The 13,782-nt window shown below is 42.8% G+C and overlaps 1 protein-coding gene across 1 annotated transcript; it reads right to left on the reverse strand.

Moving 5' to 3' along the window:
* Window positions 1–1,822: 1,822 nt before the first annotated feature.
* Window positions 1,823–8,586, reverse strand: LOC120018101 (glia-derived nexin-like). Its single transcript, XM_038961087.1, has 9 exons — window positions 8,266–8,586; window positions 6,175–6,459; window positions 5,541–5,768; window positions 5,098–5,295; window positions 4,076–4,274; window positions 3,348–3,445; window positions 2,884–2,970; window positions 2,665–2,748; window positions 1,823–2,411 (listed from the first exon to the last, which is right to left on the reverse strand). Exons 2-9 carry the CDS (start codon window positions 6,434–6,436, stop codon window positions 2,374–2,376), a joined length of 1,194 nt encoding a protein of 397 aa, XP_038817015.1. The 5' UTR covers window positions 6,437–6,459; window positions 8,266–8,586; the 3' UTR covers window positions 1,823–2,373.
* Window positions 8,587–13,782: the final 5,196 nt, after the last annotated feature.

Below are 13,782 nucleotides of genomic sequence, written 5' to 3' on the forward strand. Positions count from 1 at the left end.
CTGTTCTATGGTCACACATAGGGAGATTCTCAATTGGTTTGCTCAACTCCTCCGTCCTCTCCTCGACTCCTTTTGAAAAATGTCAAAGCAAACCGAGGAGAGGAAATGTGGAAACAAATACGCTTGTATGAAATGAGAATCTCTTTCTTCACTTCTCCCATCATGCAAATTACATTTACAGGGGTGGAATCCCAAATGAAATGTGTAATGAGGTAAAAAGTAATCTGTATGTGGTAGACATTTTATAGATAAAAGTATAAGTAGCATAGTGTTTTTAAATATATGCATGCTTTTCTCTGAGTAAACAACAGCTGATTCAAAGGGGGTGTAGCAGATCTCAAAACTCTTCTGGGAAGGGCTCAAGTAGGATACTCTTGTTCTTCCTCTTCTTCTTCTTCTTTGGTATTATGGCATTTGCACATTTTGTTTGTCCATCCCGCCACCTACTGTGTGGTATTGTGTGGTTGATCACGTTACATTTTGTGATACGAAAACAAAAAGGGAAAAATTGCACCACCAACTAGCCCTATATCTATATACCACTATTACATACCACCAACACCTACATATCACTTTTGCATACCACCAACTAACCTTACACCTATATACCACTATAAAAAAATAAAAAAATCACCACCCCATGCCAGTACCTTGACCCTAAGTGATCCTTCACCAGGCCGACTGCTTGGGAGGACAGGACTCTTTTGTTCAACACACCTTGTAACTCTTCTGCAGTAAAACCTAGTACACCCAAGTACTTATCTGCAACTGCCACCAAAACATCTATTTTCTGTGATTTACATTCCATTTCTGCGGGACAGTTGATAATCATAGCAATGAATGTTAAGAAGCCAACCTTACTGAAGCACACATTTGTATCACTCTGTATTGCCCTAGGCATACTGCTCACCCGTGACTCATCATCCTCTTCTCTCTTCACTGCCTCAGCATACACCTTCTGTTCTACGCTGACCCTGGCAACTACAACCTATCTCTCTTCTGATCCCCAGTTAAGACTCTGCTTCCAAACTCAAAAGGACAGTGTCTTCTCAGTTTCATCACGCTCGCCACCGGGCCTGTGTCACACCAAATGGCAGGCGTCACAGACAGGGAATTTTTAATTTCAGTTGCTCCACCTCAACACTTAACGCCACCCCAGTAATCACTCCTTTCAAAGGCACCCTGTCTGGAGAGCAAAGCAAGTCACAGATCTTGTCCCTAGGCACGTGACACGAAGTGCCCGCTCCCTATGGATGGAAGAAACACAGAAAATCATCAAGTCCACTTCGAACTACCTTCACCGATTTAACAGTACCCAACTTATTTTCTACTCAGCCTGAGACTACATATGGATCAGCCAAAAGGCATGTATCCACTTTCTCCAATACCCACCTTTTCCTTGGCCCAATTTACTAGTCTGCCTTTTTCTAACCTCTCCATGCTCGCAAAACCTTACCTCACATGTGCTTCGTCGGTGGGAGGAGGCAAGGACACTCCTCCATTCGCCTACTAACTAAATGACACTCTCCTCGACCCCTCACCAACTTGAGTTGTTTCCAGGGCACGGAGGAGAGGATGGAGAACGGTCTTTTTCCCAAATGAGAATCTCCCCCAGTCAACTTGCACATCCAACGGTACTTTTCCCTAATAGAAGATATCCTTTACATATAGCTATAACATTATAAATACATTAATTTACTTTATGGAATGCTTTGTTTATTTGATTGATACAAGAGAAAGGATGTTTATTTAAGCACACCCCTCAATTTTTTCAGTTTTTCAAATACCAACTCATCCACCTCAATAACAGATGGTAATTGTTACATTCCATTTGGGGGAAAAAAAACAAAGTACAAGAGTACTCAAACAGAGTTTAATGCAAATGATTGACATATCAAAACATGGGTTTGAGTGGCTAAATGAATTCAGTGACTTGGAGTGTAACTTTCTAATCTGAAACTGAACATGTAAAACCACCAATAACATTAATTCAAACTGAAATGTACCCCATATAATATACACGTTTGACATTCAGGGTCATATAAAAAAGGTAACAAGTACTCTAGAAAGTATACAAAGGATAATTAAAACACTACAGAAATGTCTCATTGGCAGAACACTATATTATGGACCATAGAAAAAGTCAAATCAAATGCAAACATTTAAAACAAATAGCATCAGAATATATCCATATTGTACACAAATCTCCAGATGGCAAAAACACAAGTCTGAGTATGAGTGTGAATTGTGTTTGTGTGTTGTATGGGTGTGTTTGCATGTGAGCAAGGAAGTGTGTGCTGTGTATATTAATGTATTATTCTGAAGCTCAGAAGGCACATTCCAGGGAAAGGGATATCTGCAGGCAGGAAAAGCTCAAGGCTGGTTGACCTGTCCCATGAAGAGGATCGTACCTAAGGACCAAGGAAACAACAAGTAATTCTACAGCAAATAGAAGGAAATTAACATGGCATGCATGTCAACAAGAAAGAAAAACAAAGACAGAATATGACCTGACCTTCTTCCCGATGTATGTCGTTTCAATTACACAACAGCTAGATAAACAACTAGTGATCTTTGCCAAAGAGGATGTCAGTCTTTTGAAATGATTAGAGTACATTCTAAAAGTTACAGAAAAATGAGAGCCAGCCAGACAGCATGCTGTACCTGTTGGGTTGTGCCGGATGAGGAAGAGGAAGGGTCGGTCTACAATGACCCAAGGTGGAGAAGACCTGGCCATTAAGATGGCAGCTGGAGGAAAAGGATAAATACAAATCAAAACATGTCTTCAACCTGCCTTATCTTTAATATTCAGAGAGAATATCCACACAGATACGCAACTCAATTCAATACAAACACAAAATGACTAAACCAACAAACACTCACTCGTGGCAGCAGCTGCTTTGGTTCCATCCTCATTGACCTCTATCTTAGCTTTCTGTAGCGCTTTAGATACATACACAGGCTCTGTACCTGAGGGAAAAGTTAGATGACAAAATATTCAAGTGCTGTAAAGTTCCATTGATAAAAACAATGTTCCACTGGGTGGCACTAGAGGACAACAAGTCTGCACACGTTATATCTGGTCCATAATATCAGAAAGTCTGCAGAAGTCGTTAGAGGAAAATAACATCGTATGCTTCTTCACCACTTCACACCAGACAGCTAGACATGAATCATGGCTATTTGGAGCTCTCATTGCAGTAAACAGTCAAGCAATGTTTTCATATATTCGCACCAGTCATCGTTGTGTCAAGCCAGACTGAGACCAATGGTTGGTTGATACACTGTCAGAAAGAAGACCTTACAGTTCTATGTGATTTTTTATGTATGATCCCAGTGCCACTCACTGAGGTGCCTGAAGTCGGCTTTGCCATCATCAAATATGTCTGTTATCCCCAGGGCTGAGAGGGAGGCTCGCAGGTCCACTTCGGCTTCAGCAGTAAACCTACACACACATGCCAATGACATAATGACCATTTCATTCACCAATTAGTGAAGACTTTTCATACACATAACAAATAGCACAAATGTTGAAGCTAGGAGTGTTAGCAGGCGTGTTATTTGCTGATAGGAAGTGCTTCCTGGCCATAGGGCTCCCAAGTGGTGCAGCGGTCTAAGGCACTACATCGCAGTACTAGAGGTGTCACTACAGACCCTGGTTCGATCCCGGGCTGTATCACAACCGGCCGTGATCAGGAGTCCCAAAGGGTGGCGCACAATTGGCCCAGCATAGTCCGGGTTAGGGGAGGGTTTGGCCGGGGTAGGCCATCATTGTAAATAAGAATTTGTTCTTAACTGACTTGCCTAGTTTAATAAATGTTAATTAAATATTATTAAAATAAGAGCCAGGAGTGGGTGTGTTATCTTTGACCCGTCCCTGCAACAATACTTGGAAGTTACTTGGTCATTGGGGTGCAACATTACAGACACACTTCTCTGTCATGTAGTGGGCAATAATGTCAGCTCTATACAATATATTTTTACCTGCAATGTGTTCAGGACATTGCGTCCTACTGAACAGAATCCTGGGTAAGGGTTTTTGACCAGTGAGTGGGTTGTTGTGTTTGGGTCTTACTTGGGCAGCAGCAGGCGGACCTTCCTCTGGTGTAGCAGCTTGGTCCAGCTCTGTACCGTGGCTGTGCTGATGTGAGAAATGACATCACCTAGGGGCGTGTCCTCCTCCGATGGCAGGGCGATCAGCATGCTTATGCTGTTGCCGTGATACGGTAGCTCAATGACCTTATAATTCAGCCCCTGGGGTGTGCTGGCCAGACCTAGGAGATAAGGGGTCAGGAGTATCCATACCGTGGGCTAAGAAGTGTTACTGCATTATTGGTCTATCTGAAATTCTGACAATATTCAACACCCTTATGAGGATACTATATCTCTCCTCTATAGTGACATGAATATTGTATGTCAAAGAGTTTAGTCTAGTTTGGCTTTAGTTGCATAATGAGAAGGATGACGTTTGTTGGTTCCCAGGACAATCTGTGGTAGGGATGTGGTCCGCAAGACAAAGACGCCAAAACCACAGTGATACCAATCCAACAACATGTACAATCATGCTGTAAAACAGTCATAAAACAAGTCATCAAAGCTGAACTCCATATGTAGTCATAAAGCAACAATATGGTTCCCATTATACTCATATCAACCCACAGAAAAGTGATTTAACCTGTCAATTATGTCTGAGAAATATGCTTGCCAAATGTGTTGCTCTATAGTATTTACCCTGTAAATCGAGGTTGAAAAGATGACTCCCAAGAGCAATGCTTAATTCATGAGGCTTTCACAATTTATTATCAGAAATAAACTAGGCATGTCAGGGAAATAATCCCAGACAGTCCAGAGTAGCTATTCTGTCCTGAAACTGTAAGGCATTGATACAGTAAATACCCCACTCGACTACACTTAGGCCAACATGACAAACTCTATCCATGTCACTTAACAGGCTAAACTACAGCCAAGATGGAATTATGTGGTCTAACTACAGCAGACTAGTACAGTATATAATTTCACACACAGGTCAGAATATTAGCCCAGTGAGCAGGTCAGAAGGGTTCAGAGTGGTGTCTTAGGTTTCAGAGCAGAACTCACCAATGTTGAAGACCGACAGCTGGGACATCATAGGGACCTTGTATGCATTGCCGTCTCCCGCGTTGAAGGTTCTTATCTTGGTGTTCTCCAGCTGAAAGCGGGACTTCCACAGGCCTTTAAAGTAGATGGCGTTGACGGCCACCAGGCGGGTCAGAGCACCGTCCAACATGTCTGCCTTGACCAGAGTAGGGATGTGGCCTGCAAATTAGAACACAGCAGTCAGGAAAATGTATGATTCCAACACAAATGACACACTGACCAAAATAAACAATGAATTGAATAGGACAAGTTAGTTACCCCCATTTAATGTAAAATCACCACAAGACCTAGTGAAATAAAGTCTGGTGCTACATGAATGTAGCCTAATTACATACCATTAGAGATCTATGGTAATGTTTAAATTGACTGTCCTACAGTAAGCTTGTCTCCAGTTGGAGTCTCACCTTTGGTCTGGTTGTTGACCCAGTCATTGATGGTGGCTGCAGCCACCTGGGTGTCAGTGAAGTCCAAGGTCCGGCTCTCACACTGGAAGTTGGCCCTGTTGGAGGACATGAAAGCCTCCTCCATAGGGAAGCCCTGCTGGGAGAACATAGCGTTGGCGATAGTCACGATGTCCTGGTTGGACTTGGCTGTCAGCGTCTTGTGGAGCTTCCTCAACATCTTATAAGGTCCTGGAAAGAAGTTGGGTTGAATTGGGGTTGGGGAATTTCAATTAGATATTTTGGGATTTTCTGAAAACATTGTCGTTCCTCGTGGTAGGAGTATAACTGGAAGGCATGTCCTTCAAGTCATCATGTTGTTACTCTGGGTAGCGCAATGACTGGAAGTCTACAAGTACAGTAGCATATGCTAGCGTACCTGTAGACTTCCAGTCATTGTGCTAATACTAGTCAGCATTGGCTCGCAAAACTACCTTTTAACTTCCTTCATATTGCAAGGAGACATAAAAATGGTATCCATGAGTTCATCTGACTCTGGGTAAGAAGAAAAGTGGCTTAATTGGCAGAATCTTGCAGTATCCTTTAATGAGAGACACTGTATGAGGCTATGAAAGGACTAGTATTGAGGGAGTCTTACCATTCTTCTTGTAGCGGAGTGCTGTGAGGAGCTGCCTGCGGGTCTCTCCATGGGCGCCTGGCAGCAGCATGCCCAGGATGGAGGCCACGCCGTGGGGGGAAAGCACCACGTTCTCCTGGGGTCTGGAGCGGGCCACCTGCAGGAATACCTGGAGCCCCAGGTCGGAGCCCCGTTCGCCATAGGAGGGGGCTTGGGAGAGCACCCCCCGGTGGCCACACAGGGTCACCAGCACACACAGGCATAGTAACGAGGGGAGGCCCATCTCAGGTCTCAGGTCTCACACACCTGGAAGAGGAGAGAGTGTCATGGAAGTTATTTGTACGTAGGATTATGACTCAACGTGGTTCACCACAATCCAAACAGAGAGAGCAGTCTTGCATGTTCTTGTTCCTTATGGTTTTGACAGGCGCTGGAAGGTCTTGTGCCCCTATGGCACTGGCCTTAGTATCGCCATTGTCAAGTGAAGTGTTAGTCATGCTGTCTAAACATGACTAATGGATACTGTCAGCACCCAAAACCAGTAACAAGTAGTGCACTAATTACCTTGTTATTGGCACCTCATTGCCAGTCTTTCTATAGTTCATATTAAGTCTTGTTATTGGCACCTCATTGCCAGTCTTTCTATAGTTCATATTAAGTCTTGTTATTGGCACCTCATTGCCAGTCATTCTATAGTTCATATTAAGTCTTGTTATTGGCACCTCATTGCCAGTCTTTCTATAGTTCATATTAAGTCTTGTTATTGGCACCTCATTGCCAGTCTTTCTATAGTTCATATTAAGTCTTGTTATTGGCACCTCATTGCCAGTCTTTCTATAGTTCATATTAAGTCTTGTTATTGGCACCTCATTGCCAGTCTTTCTATAGTTCATATTAAGTCTTGCAGCAATTTTTAGAAGACTACATCAGCTCTAGCCTCCTTCCTGTGGAAATACCAGCTTTATGCAACAGCTTGCAATAAAACCCAGACAACCATTGTCTAAGTACAGATTGAGAAACAGATGGGGTGGGTGAATTATATTAATACAAATATTCAATAATATAAGTAAGGAGTTTTTCTCTACATACATATGGCCTATATCAATGTATTTTTATTTAACTAGGCAAGTCAGTTAAGAACAAATTCTTATATACAATGATGGCCTTCACCAGCCAAACCCAGACGACACTGGGCCAATTGTGCGCCGCCCTGTGGGACTCCCAATCACGGCCAGTTGTGATACAGCCTGGATTCAAACCAGGCAGCGGTCTAACAAGCCAATCATTGGAATTCTCTGACATGTAATCCTCATCACAGTTACTTTGTTGTGAAACTGTTCGTAAAAGCAAAAGCCCTGAGAACAGTAGGCTACTCACTGAGATACAGAACAAGATAACCCAACACCAAGCCCAATCTTGACCAGGAACTATCAACAACACTCAGTCATAGCCTCCTGCAGCCGAGGTATTTAAGGTTGGTGACAACCCACCCGCCTCTTCCCTACAAGTTAATTAAACTAACTCCAGTTCAGACGTGTACAGACAGACTGTAAACAGAGCTCCTTCAGAGCTGTGTGTGTGTTGGCTGGTAAAATGTAGGCTAAAGCCTGCCCTACTGTAGGCTATTCATAAAAAATTGTTGCAAAAGTGAAGGATGCCAGTCTGGAAATTTGAATAAATAAATTAGTTGACAAGCAGCCAACTAAATCACCTTGACATCTACTTTGAGAAACACTATCCATGGATTGAAAAAAAAATTAACAAAATCAACAGCAGTATAATTCTGCATTTCAGTTCTGGAAATGTGGTAGGCTTTGCTAACAGTACATGACGTTTAACCGTGAAGTCGAGACAAATGAGAATATGACCCAGGTGTTGACCAATGATGATCATTGTTTACAAAGTAGCTAATTAGAATAGATCCACTTTGAAGCGTCGCACTTGAAGGTGAATATTCGTCCACCCTGGCTGGCAACAATGTAGCTTCACATCACTCATCTCTCGAACTGTACAAACGACGTAGGCTAGCCTGAAACATAGTAACATTGCCATATCCTACATACATTTTTAAACTGTATATCGCGTCTCCATGTGGAGATAACCGATCCTTACCTGAATAGTTTGGATGTAAATGGTCCAAAAACGTTATTTGAGCATAAAACAGTTCCGGTTGGTAACGCAATATGAATACGACACCAGCCTCTCTCGAGTCACCAGTAGAGTGAACAGCCAGGCACAAGGTCTCCGTCGATGTTTGTCCCAAAGGTAAAGGTGCTGTCTAACACTCAAGATTATAATATGGAGGGTTTTACTAAGTTGATCTCCGCCCTCCCGACAGTCAAATTCGAATCGGAGAATGGTTGTTGAGAGAAGAAAGAATAACGCATAAAGTGACAACTTGCAAGTGTATAGTAGGCTACTGTAAACAGGAAGTCCTTGATAGTTCACGGTTAAAAATAACTGTTTTATAACTGCTAGCCTACCATTTGGGATTCAAAATGGTTAATTTAATTTAGCTTTGTGCATGTGATATGTGATATGTGTCCTATTTGAAACATAATTTCGTTTACTCATTTTTATTATCCTGATGTTATGTTGCGGGTCAATTTGACCCATTTCCACTTTTGAGTTGTCTAAAACACTACTTAATCTATCTTTTTCTACATGAAATTAAATTACTTTTACTCATTTAGGGTCACACACTGATATGTTTTGGAATGTCTATGTCGATTTTGTATACAAACCTTATGTTGTGGGTCATTTTGACCCGGAGGCTTTCATGTGTATAGATATTTGCACAGATCCAAATTAAACAAGTGTCTTTGATGTATTTTGTTTTGACTATTTCTGGTTGCACTTTTATAATTATATTTGGGTGAAAGGGAGCTTTCCCAAGCTTCTCCTTCTCAGTGTGAGAACAGCAGGTCTCTGACACTCCAAAATGAGCTCCAAACAGAAAATACTTGTTTGGGAGAAAGGAAATATGTTTAACAAATAGTTCTTAAATATAGAGTTTTTGAAATCAAATGTTCTTGTATTTCTTCTTTCTGAAAGGTCTGACAAGACAAAATAAAGTTGAGTGTGTTTAAACTGTGTGGGTCAATTTGACCATGTATGTATGTAATTTTTTTGCAGCAAAGCACAAGGGTTAATGCACAGACAAGGGAGTGGCTCACCCCGCAATGACATTTCATACCCAGAAGAGAAAGTGTTTGTAACATAAAGTTATAAGTAGCCTACTCAAACTCCACCTCTCCAACACTCACTATGGAGACATTGGAAGACAGCTTGTATTGTAAGTCAGTTTCCCCCAGTGGCCCCTGTATGGGTCACCCAGATAACTGTTGGCAGGACAAAAGGACCACCTGGTGCCTCTGTTTACCTGTGTGCACCCCACCCCCCAAACACACACACACACACACATATACAGGAGAGGCAAGCCCTGGCTTAGTTACACCGACTCTGCCATACTAAAAATACATGATTTTTTAAAAGAGTTAGTGGATGTATGGCGTGTTGAGTTACAGGAGATTAATTAAGAGAGAGTGAAGGTACACAGTGGCGATTTTAGCATGTATATCTTAGTGGGGGGGGGGGGGATGCATGCCAGCAACGCAACTACAGAACACAACACTGAACAATACATTAATTTCACTATAATGGTGAAAAACGGTGCCCACAGACTTTTAGGGTCTACATAAAGCTGTCCCAACACCTTACCACTGCTACACCTGGCCTTGTCTAGTAGCAAAACAGTTCATTCAGCCTCATTTACTGCCTTTAAAAAAAAAAGCTGATATTGCTGACTTGCTTAAACAAATGTGGTTTCTACTGACAATTGAGATGTACAAACTATGGCATAAGGGGACGACAAGCGGATAAGAGGCAATCCGTAATTTTGATAAAGACAATGAGCGAGCTAGGACGGATGTAGTCAATATAACTACTTGCTCAGCGCTTTTGAAATGTACAGCGACAGAATTCATAACATGGGCTGTTCTTACAGTGTTCTCCCTGTACACCAAGTCAGAACCGTAGGATAAATTAAGGGGGCATATAAGCAGACAATGAAAGCAGACAATATAAGCAGTATAAGCAGACAATATTTTATTTATTTAACCTTTATTTAACTAGGCAAGTCAGTTAAGAAAAAATTCTTATTTACAATGGCGGCCTAGGAACAGTGGGTTAACTGCCTTGTTCAGGGGTAGAATTACAGATTTTTACCTTGTCAGCTCGGGGATTCGATCTAGCAACCTTTCGGTTACTGGCCAAACTCTCGATGATTGCATTTCTCTAAAACAGGTTATAGGCTACATGTGCACCACCAAGTCAGAACAGTAGGCAAAATTAAGAGGGGAAAATAGACCAAATTATTAGGGTGAGGCACGTGGGCTACTAACAGCTTACTACACAACACTTAGTATTACTTTCTTAGCTACAGTATACATATCTCCCTGCCATATTACATAATTTATGCAGCAGCATACAAGACATTTTTGGCCTCACCTTGTTGTGCTGTGCTCACTTGAACAGGAAGGTGGCGCAGCGGTCCTTCGCGGGCAAATTTTGTCATCAAACTTTATCATCAAAGTCTGACATTCTCTTGATTTATGGTGATTTGAAGACAACTGGGAACTCTGAAAAAAACAATGTCGAATCATGATGACGTCAGTGATCTTCAGGTCGTGGCTCTTGAAAGAGGCCCGCGTTCTGGATGTACAACTCCGAGTTGGATGACCGCTCAAAATGTATTTTCCCCAGTCGGAGCTCGTTTTTCCCCAGTTCCCAGTTGTCTTGAACTCATTGAAGTCAGATTTCGCAGTTCCGAGTTAACAGTTGTTTTGAGCGTGGCACAAATCATGCTTCATTGACAGCATGGCCAATGTTGAATGTTTATCATTTTAACCTTGGAAAAGAGTCCCGTAATCCCAGACTTGGGACCACACAGCCACTCCACTGAATAGCAGGCTAGTGATTGCTTTGCAATGCTTGCAGTTAGCCACTGATTCCTTCCAAACCACTCATTGTTGAATTTGCAATTTCCAACTTGATGTGTAGTTTATGTCCAATGGCCAATGAGCACAGATATGTTTTATCTATAATTTCTCTTCATGTGACAAGGATTAGAAAGGATTTGCCAGTAGATTGTGATTCATGATGATGACTGCTAGCTAAGATTTTGAAAGTCTGATGTTGACATGATCAGTCCAATCAAAGCTACTGTAGTGATTTGACGTCATTTTATCTGCGGCCAATGACCTTGAGCCTTCTTGGATGGGCACTTCTAATGTAACTCCATGGCAGCGTGTATGTGGATATGTAAGCATGTCCAGCTCTTAAGGCTGCTGAAACTAGAAGAAGAGCAGATCCTGCCTGCAGACTGCTGTCATTTACACAAATAACATGTGCTCTATTGTAGGCTATATCTACAGGAGATATTGGAGCCATCTCTGCCCTTCCCCGTAATAGACCCTTACTCTATATCTACAGGAGATATTGGAGCCCTCTCTGCCCTTCCCCGTAATAGACCCTTACTGTATATCTACAGTAGATATTGGAGCCCTCTCTGCCCTTCCCCGTAATAGACCCTTACTCTATATCTACAGTAGATATTGGAGCCCTCTCTGCCCTTCCCCGTAATAGACCCTTACTGTATATCTACAGTAGATATTGGAGCCCTCTCTGCCCTTCCCCGTAATAGACCCTTACTCTATATCTACAGTAGATATTGGAGCCCTCTCTGCCGTTCCCCGTAATAGACCCTTACTCTATATCTACAGTAGATATTGGAGCCCTCTCTGCCCTTCCCCGTAATAGACCCTTACTCTATATCTACAGTAGATATTGGAGCCCTCTCTGCCCTTCCCCGTAATAGACCCTTACTCTATATCTACAGTAGATATTGGAGCCCTCTCTGCCGTTCCCCGTAATAGACCCTTACTCTATATCTACAGGAGATATTGGAGCCCTCTCTGCCCTTCCCCGTAATAGACCCTTACTCTATATCTACAGGAGATATTGGAGCCCTCTCTGCCCTTCCCCGTAATAGACCCTTACTCTATATCTACAGTAGATATTGGAGCCATCTCTGCCCTTCCCCGTAATAGACCCTTACTCTATATCTACAGTAGATATTGGAGCCATCTCTGCCCTTCCCCGTAATAGACCCTTACTCTATATCTACAGGAGATATTGGAGCCCTCTCTACCCTTCCCCGTAATAGACCCTTACTCTATATCTACAGTAGATATTGGAGCCATCTCTGCCCTTCCCCGTAATAAACCCTTACTCTATATCTACAGGAGATATTGGAGCCATCTCTGCCCTTCCCCGTAATAGACCCTTACTCTATATCTACAGGAGATATTGGGGCCCTATCTGCCCTTCCCCGTAATAGACCCTTACTCTATATCTACAGTAGATATTGGAGCCATCTCTGCCCTTCCCCGTAATAGACCCTTACTCTATATCTACAGTAGATATTGGAGCCATCTCTGCCCTTCCCCGTAATAGACCCTTACTCTATATCTACAGGAGATATTGGAGCCCTCTCTACCCTTCCCCGTAATAGACCCTTACTCTATATCTACAGTAGATATTGGAGCCATCTCTGCCCTTCCCCGTAATAAACCCTTACTCTATATCTACAGGAGATATTGGAGCCATCTCTGCCCTTCCCCGTAATAGACCCTTACTCTATATCTACAGGAGATATTGGGGCCCTATCTGCCCTTCCCCGTAATAGACCCTTACTCTATATCTACAGTAGATATTGGAGCCCTCTCTGCCCTTCCCCGTAATAGACCCTTACTCTATATCTACAGTAGATATTGGAGCCCTCTCTGCCCTTCCCCATAATAGACCCTTACTCTATATCTACAGTAGATATTGGAGCCCTCTCTGCCCTTCCCCGTAATAGACCCTTACTCTATATCTACAGTAGATATTGGAGCCCTCTCTGCCCTTCCCCGTAATAGACCCTTACTCTATATCTACAGGAGATATTGGAGCCCTCTCTGCCCTTCCCCGTAATAGACCCTTACTCTATATCTACAGGAGATATTGGAGCCCTCTCTGCCCTTCCCCGTAATAGACCCTTACTCTATATCTACAGGAGATATTGGGGCCCTATCTGCCCTTCCCCGTAATAGACCCTTACTCTATATCTACAGTAGATATTGGAGCCCTCTCTGCCCTTCCCCGTAATAGACCCTTACTCTATATCTACAGGAGATATTGGAGCCCTCTGCCCTTCCCCGTAATAGACCCTTACTCTATATCTACAGTAGATATTGGAGCCCTCTCTGCCCTTCCCCATAATAGACCCTTACTCTATATCTACAGTAGATATTGGAGCCCTCTCTGCCCTTCCCCGTAATAGACCCTTACTCTATATCTACAGTAGATATTGGAGCCCTCTCTGCCCTTCCCCGTAATAGACCCTTACTCTATATCTACAGTAGATATTGGAGCCCTCTCTGCCCTTCCCCGTAATAGACCCTTACTCTATATCTACAGGAGATATTGGAGCCCTCTCTGCCCTTCCCCGTAATAGACCCTTACTCTATATCTACAGGAGATATTGGAGCCCTCTCTGCCCTTCCCCGTAATAGACCCTTACTCTAT

This window comes from Salvelinus namaycush, chromosome 23, assembly GCF_016432855.1.
Source record: "Salvelinus namaycush isolate Seneca chromosome 23, SaNama_1.0, whole genome shotgun sequence".
NCBI lineage: Eukaryota > Metazoa > Chordata > Actinopteri > Salmoniformes > Salmonidae > Salvelinus > Salvelinus namaycush.

Coding starts and splice junctions, on each gene's coding strand:
- LOC120018101 (XM_038961087.1), bottom strand. CDS start 6,436: ATGGGCCTCCCCTCGTTACTATGCCTGTGTGTGCTGGTGACCCTGTGT. Junction 2,749..2,883: donor CAAAGCAGCTGCTGCCACGA/GTGAGTGTTTGT, acceptor CTTTTCCTCCAG/CTGCCATCTTAATGGCCAGG. Junction 2,412..2,664: donor CATCCGGCACAACCCAACAG/GTACAGCATGCT, acceptor CTTGGTCCTTAG/GTACGATCCTCTTCATGGGA.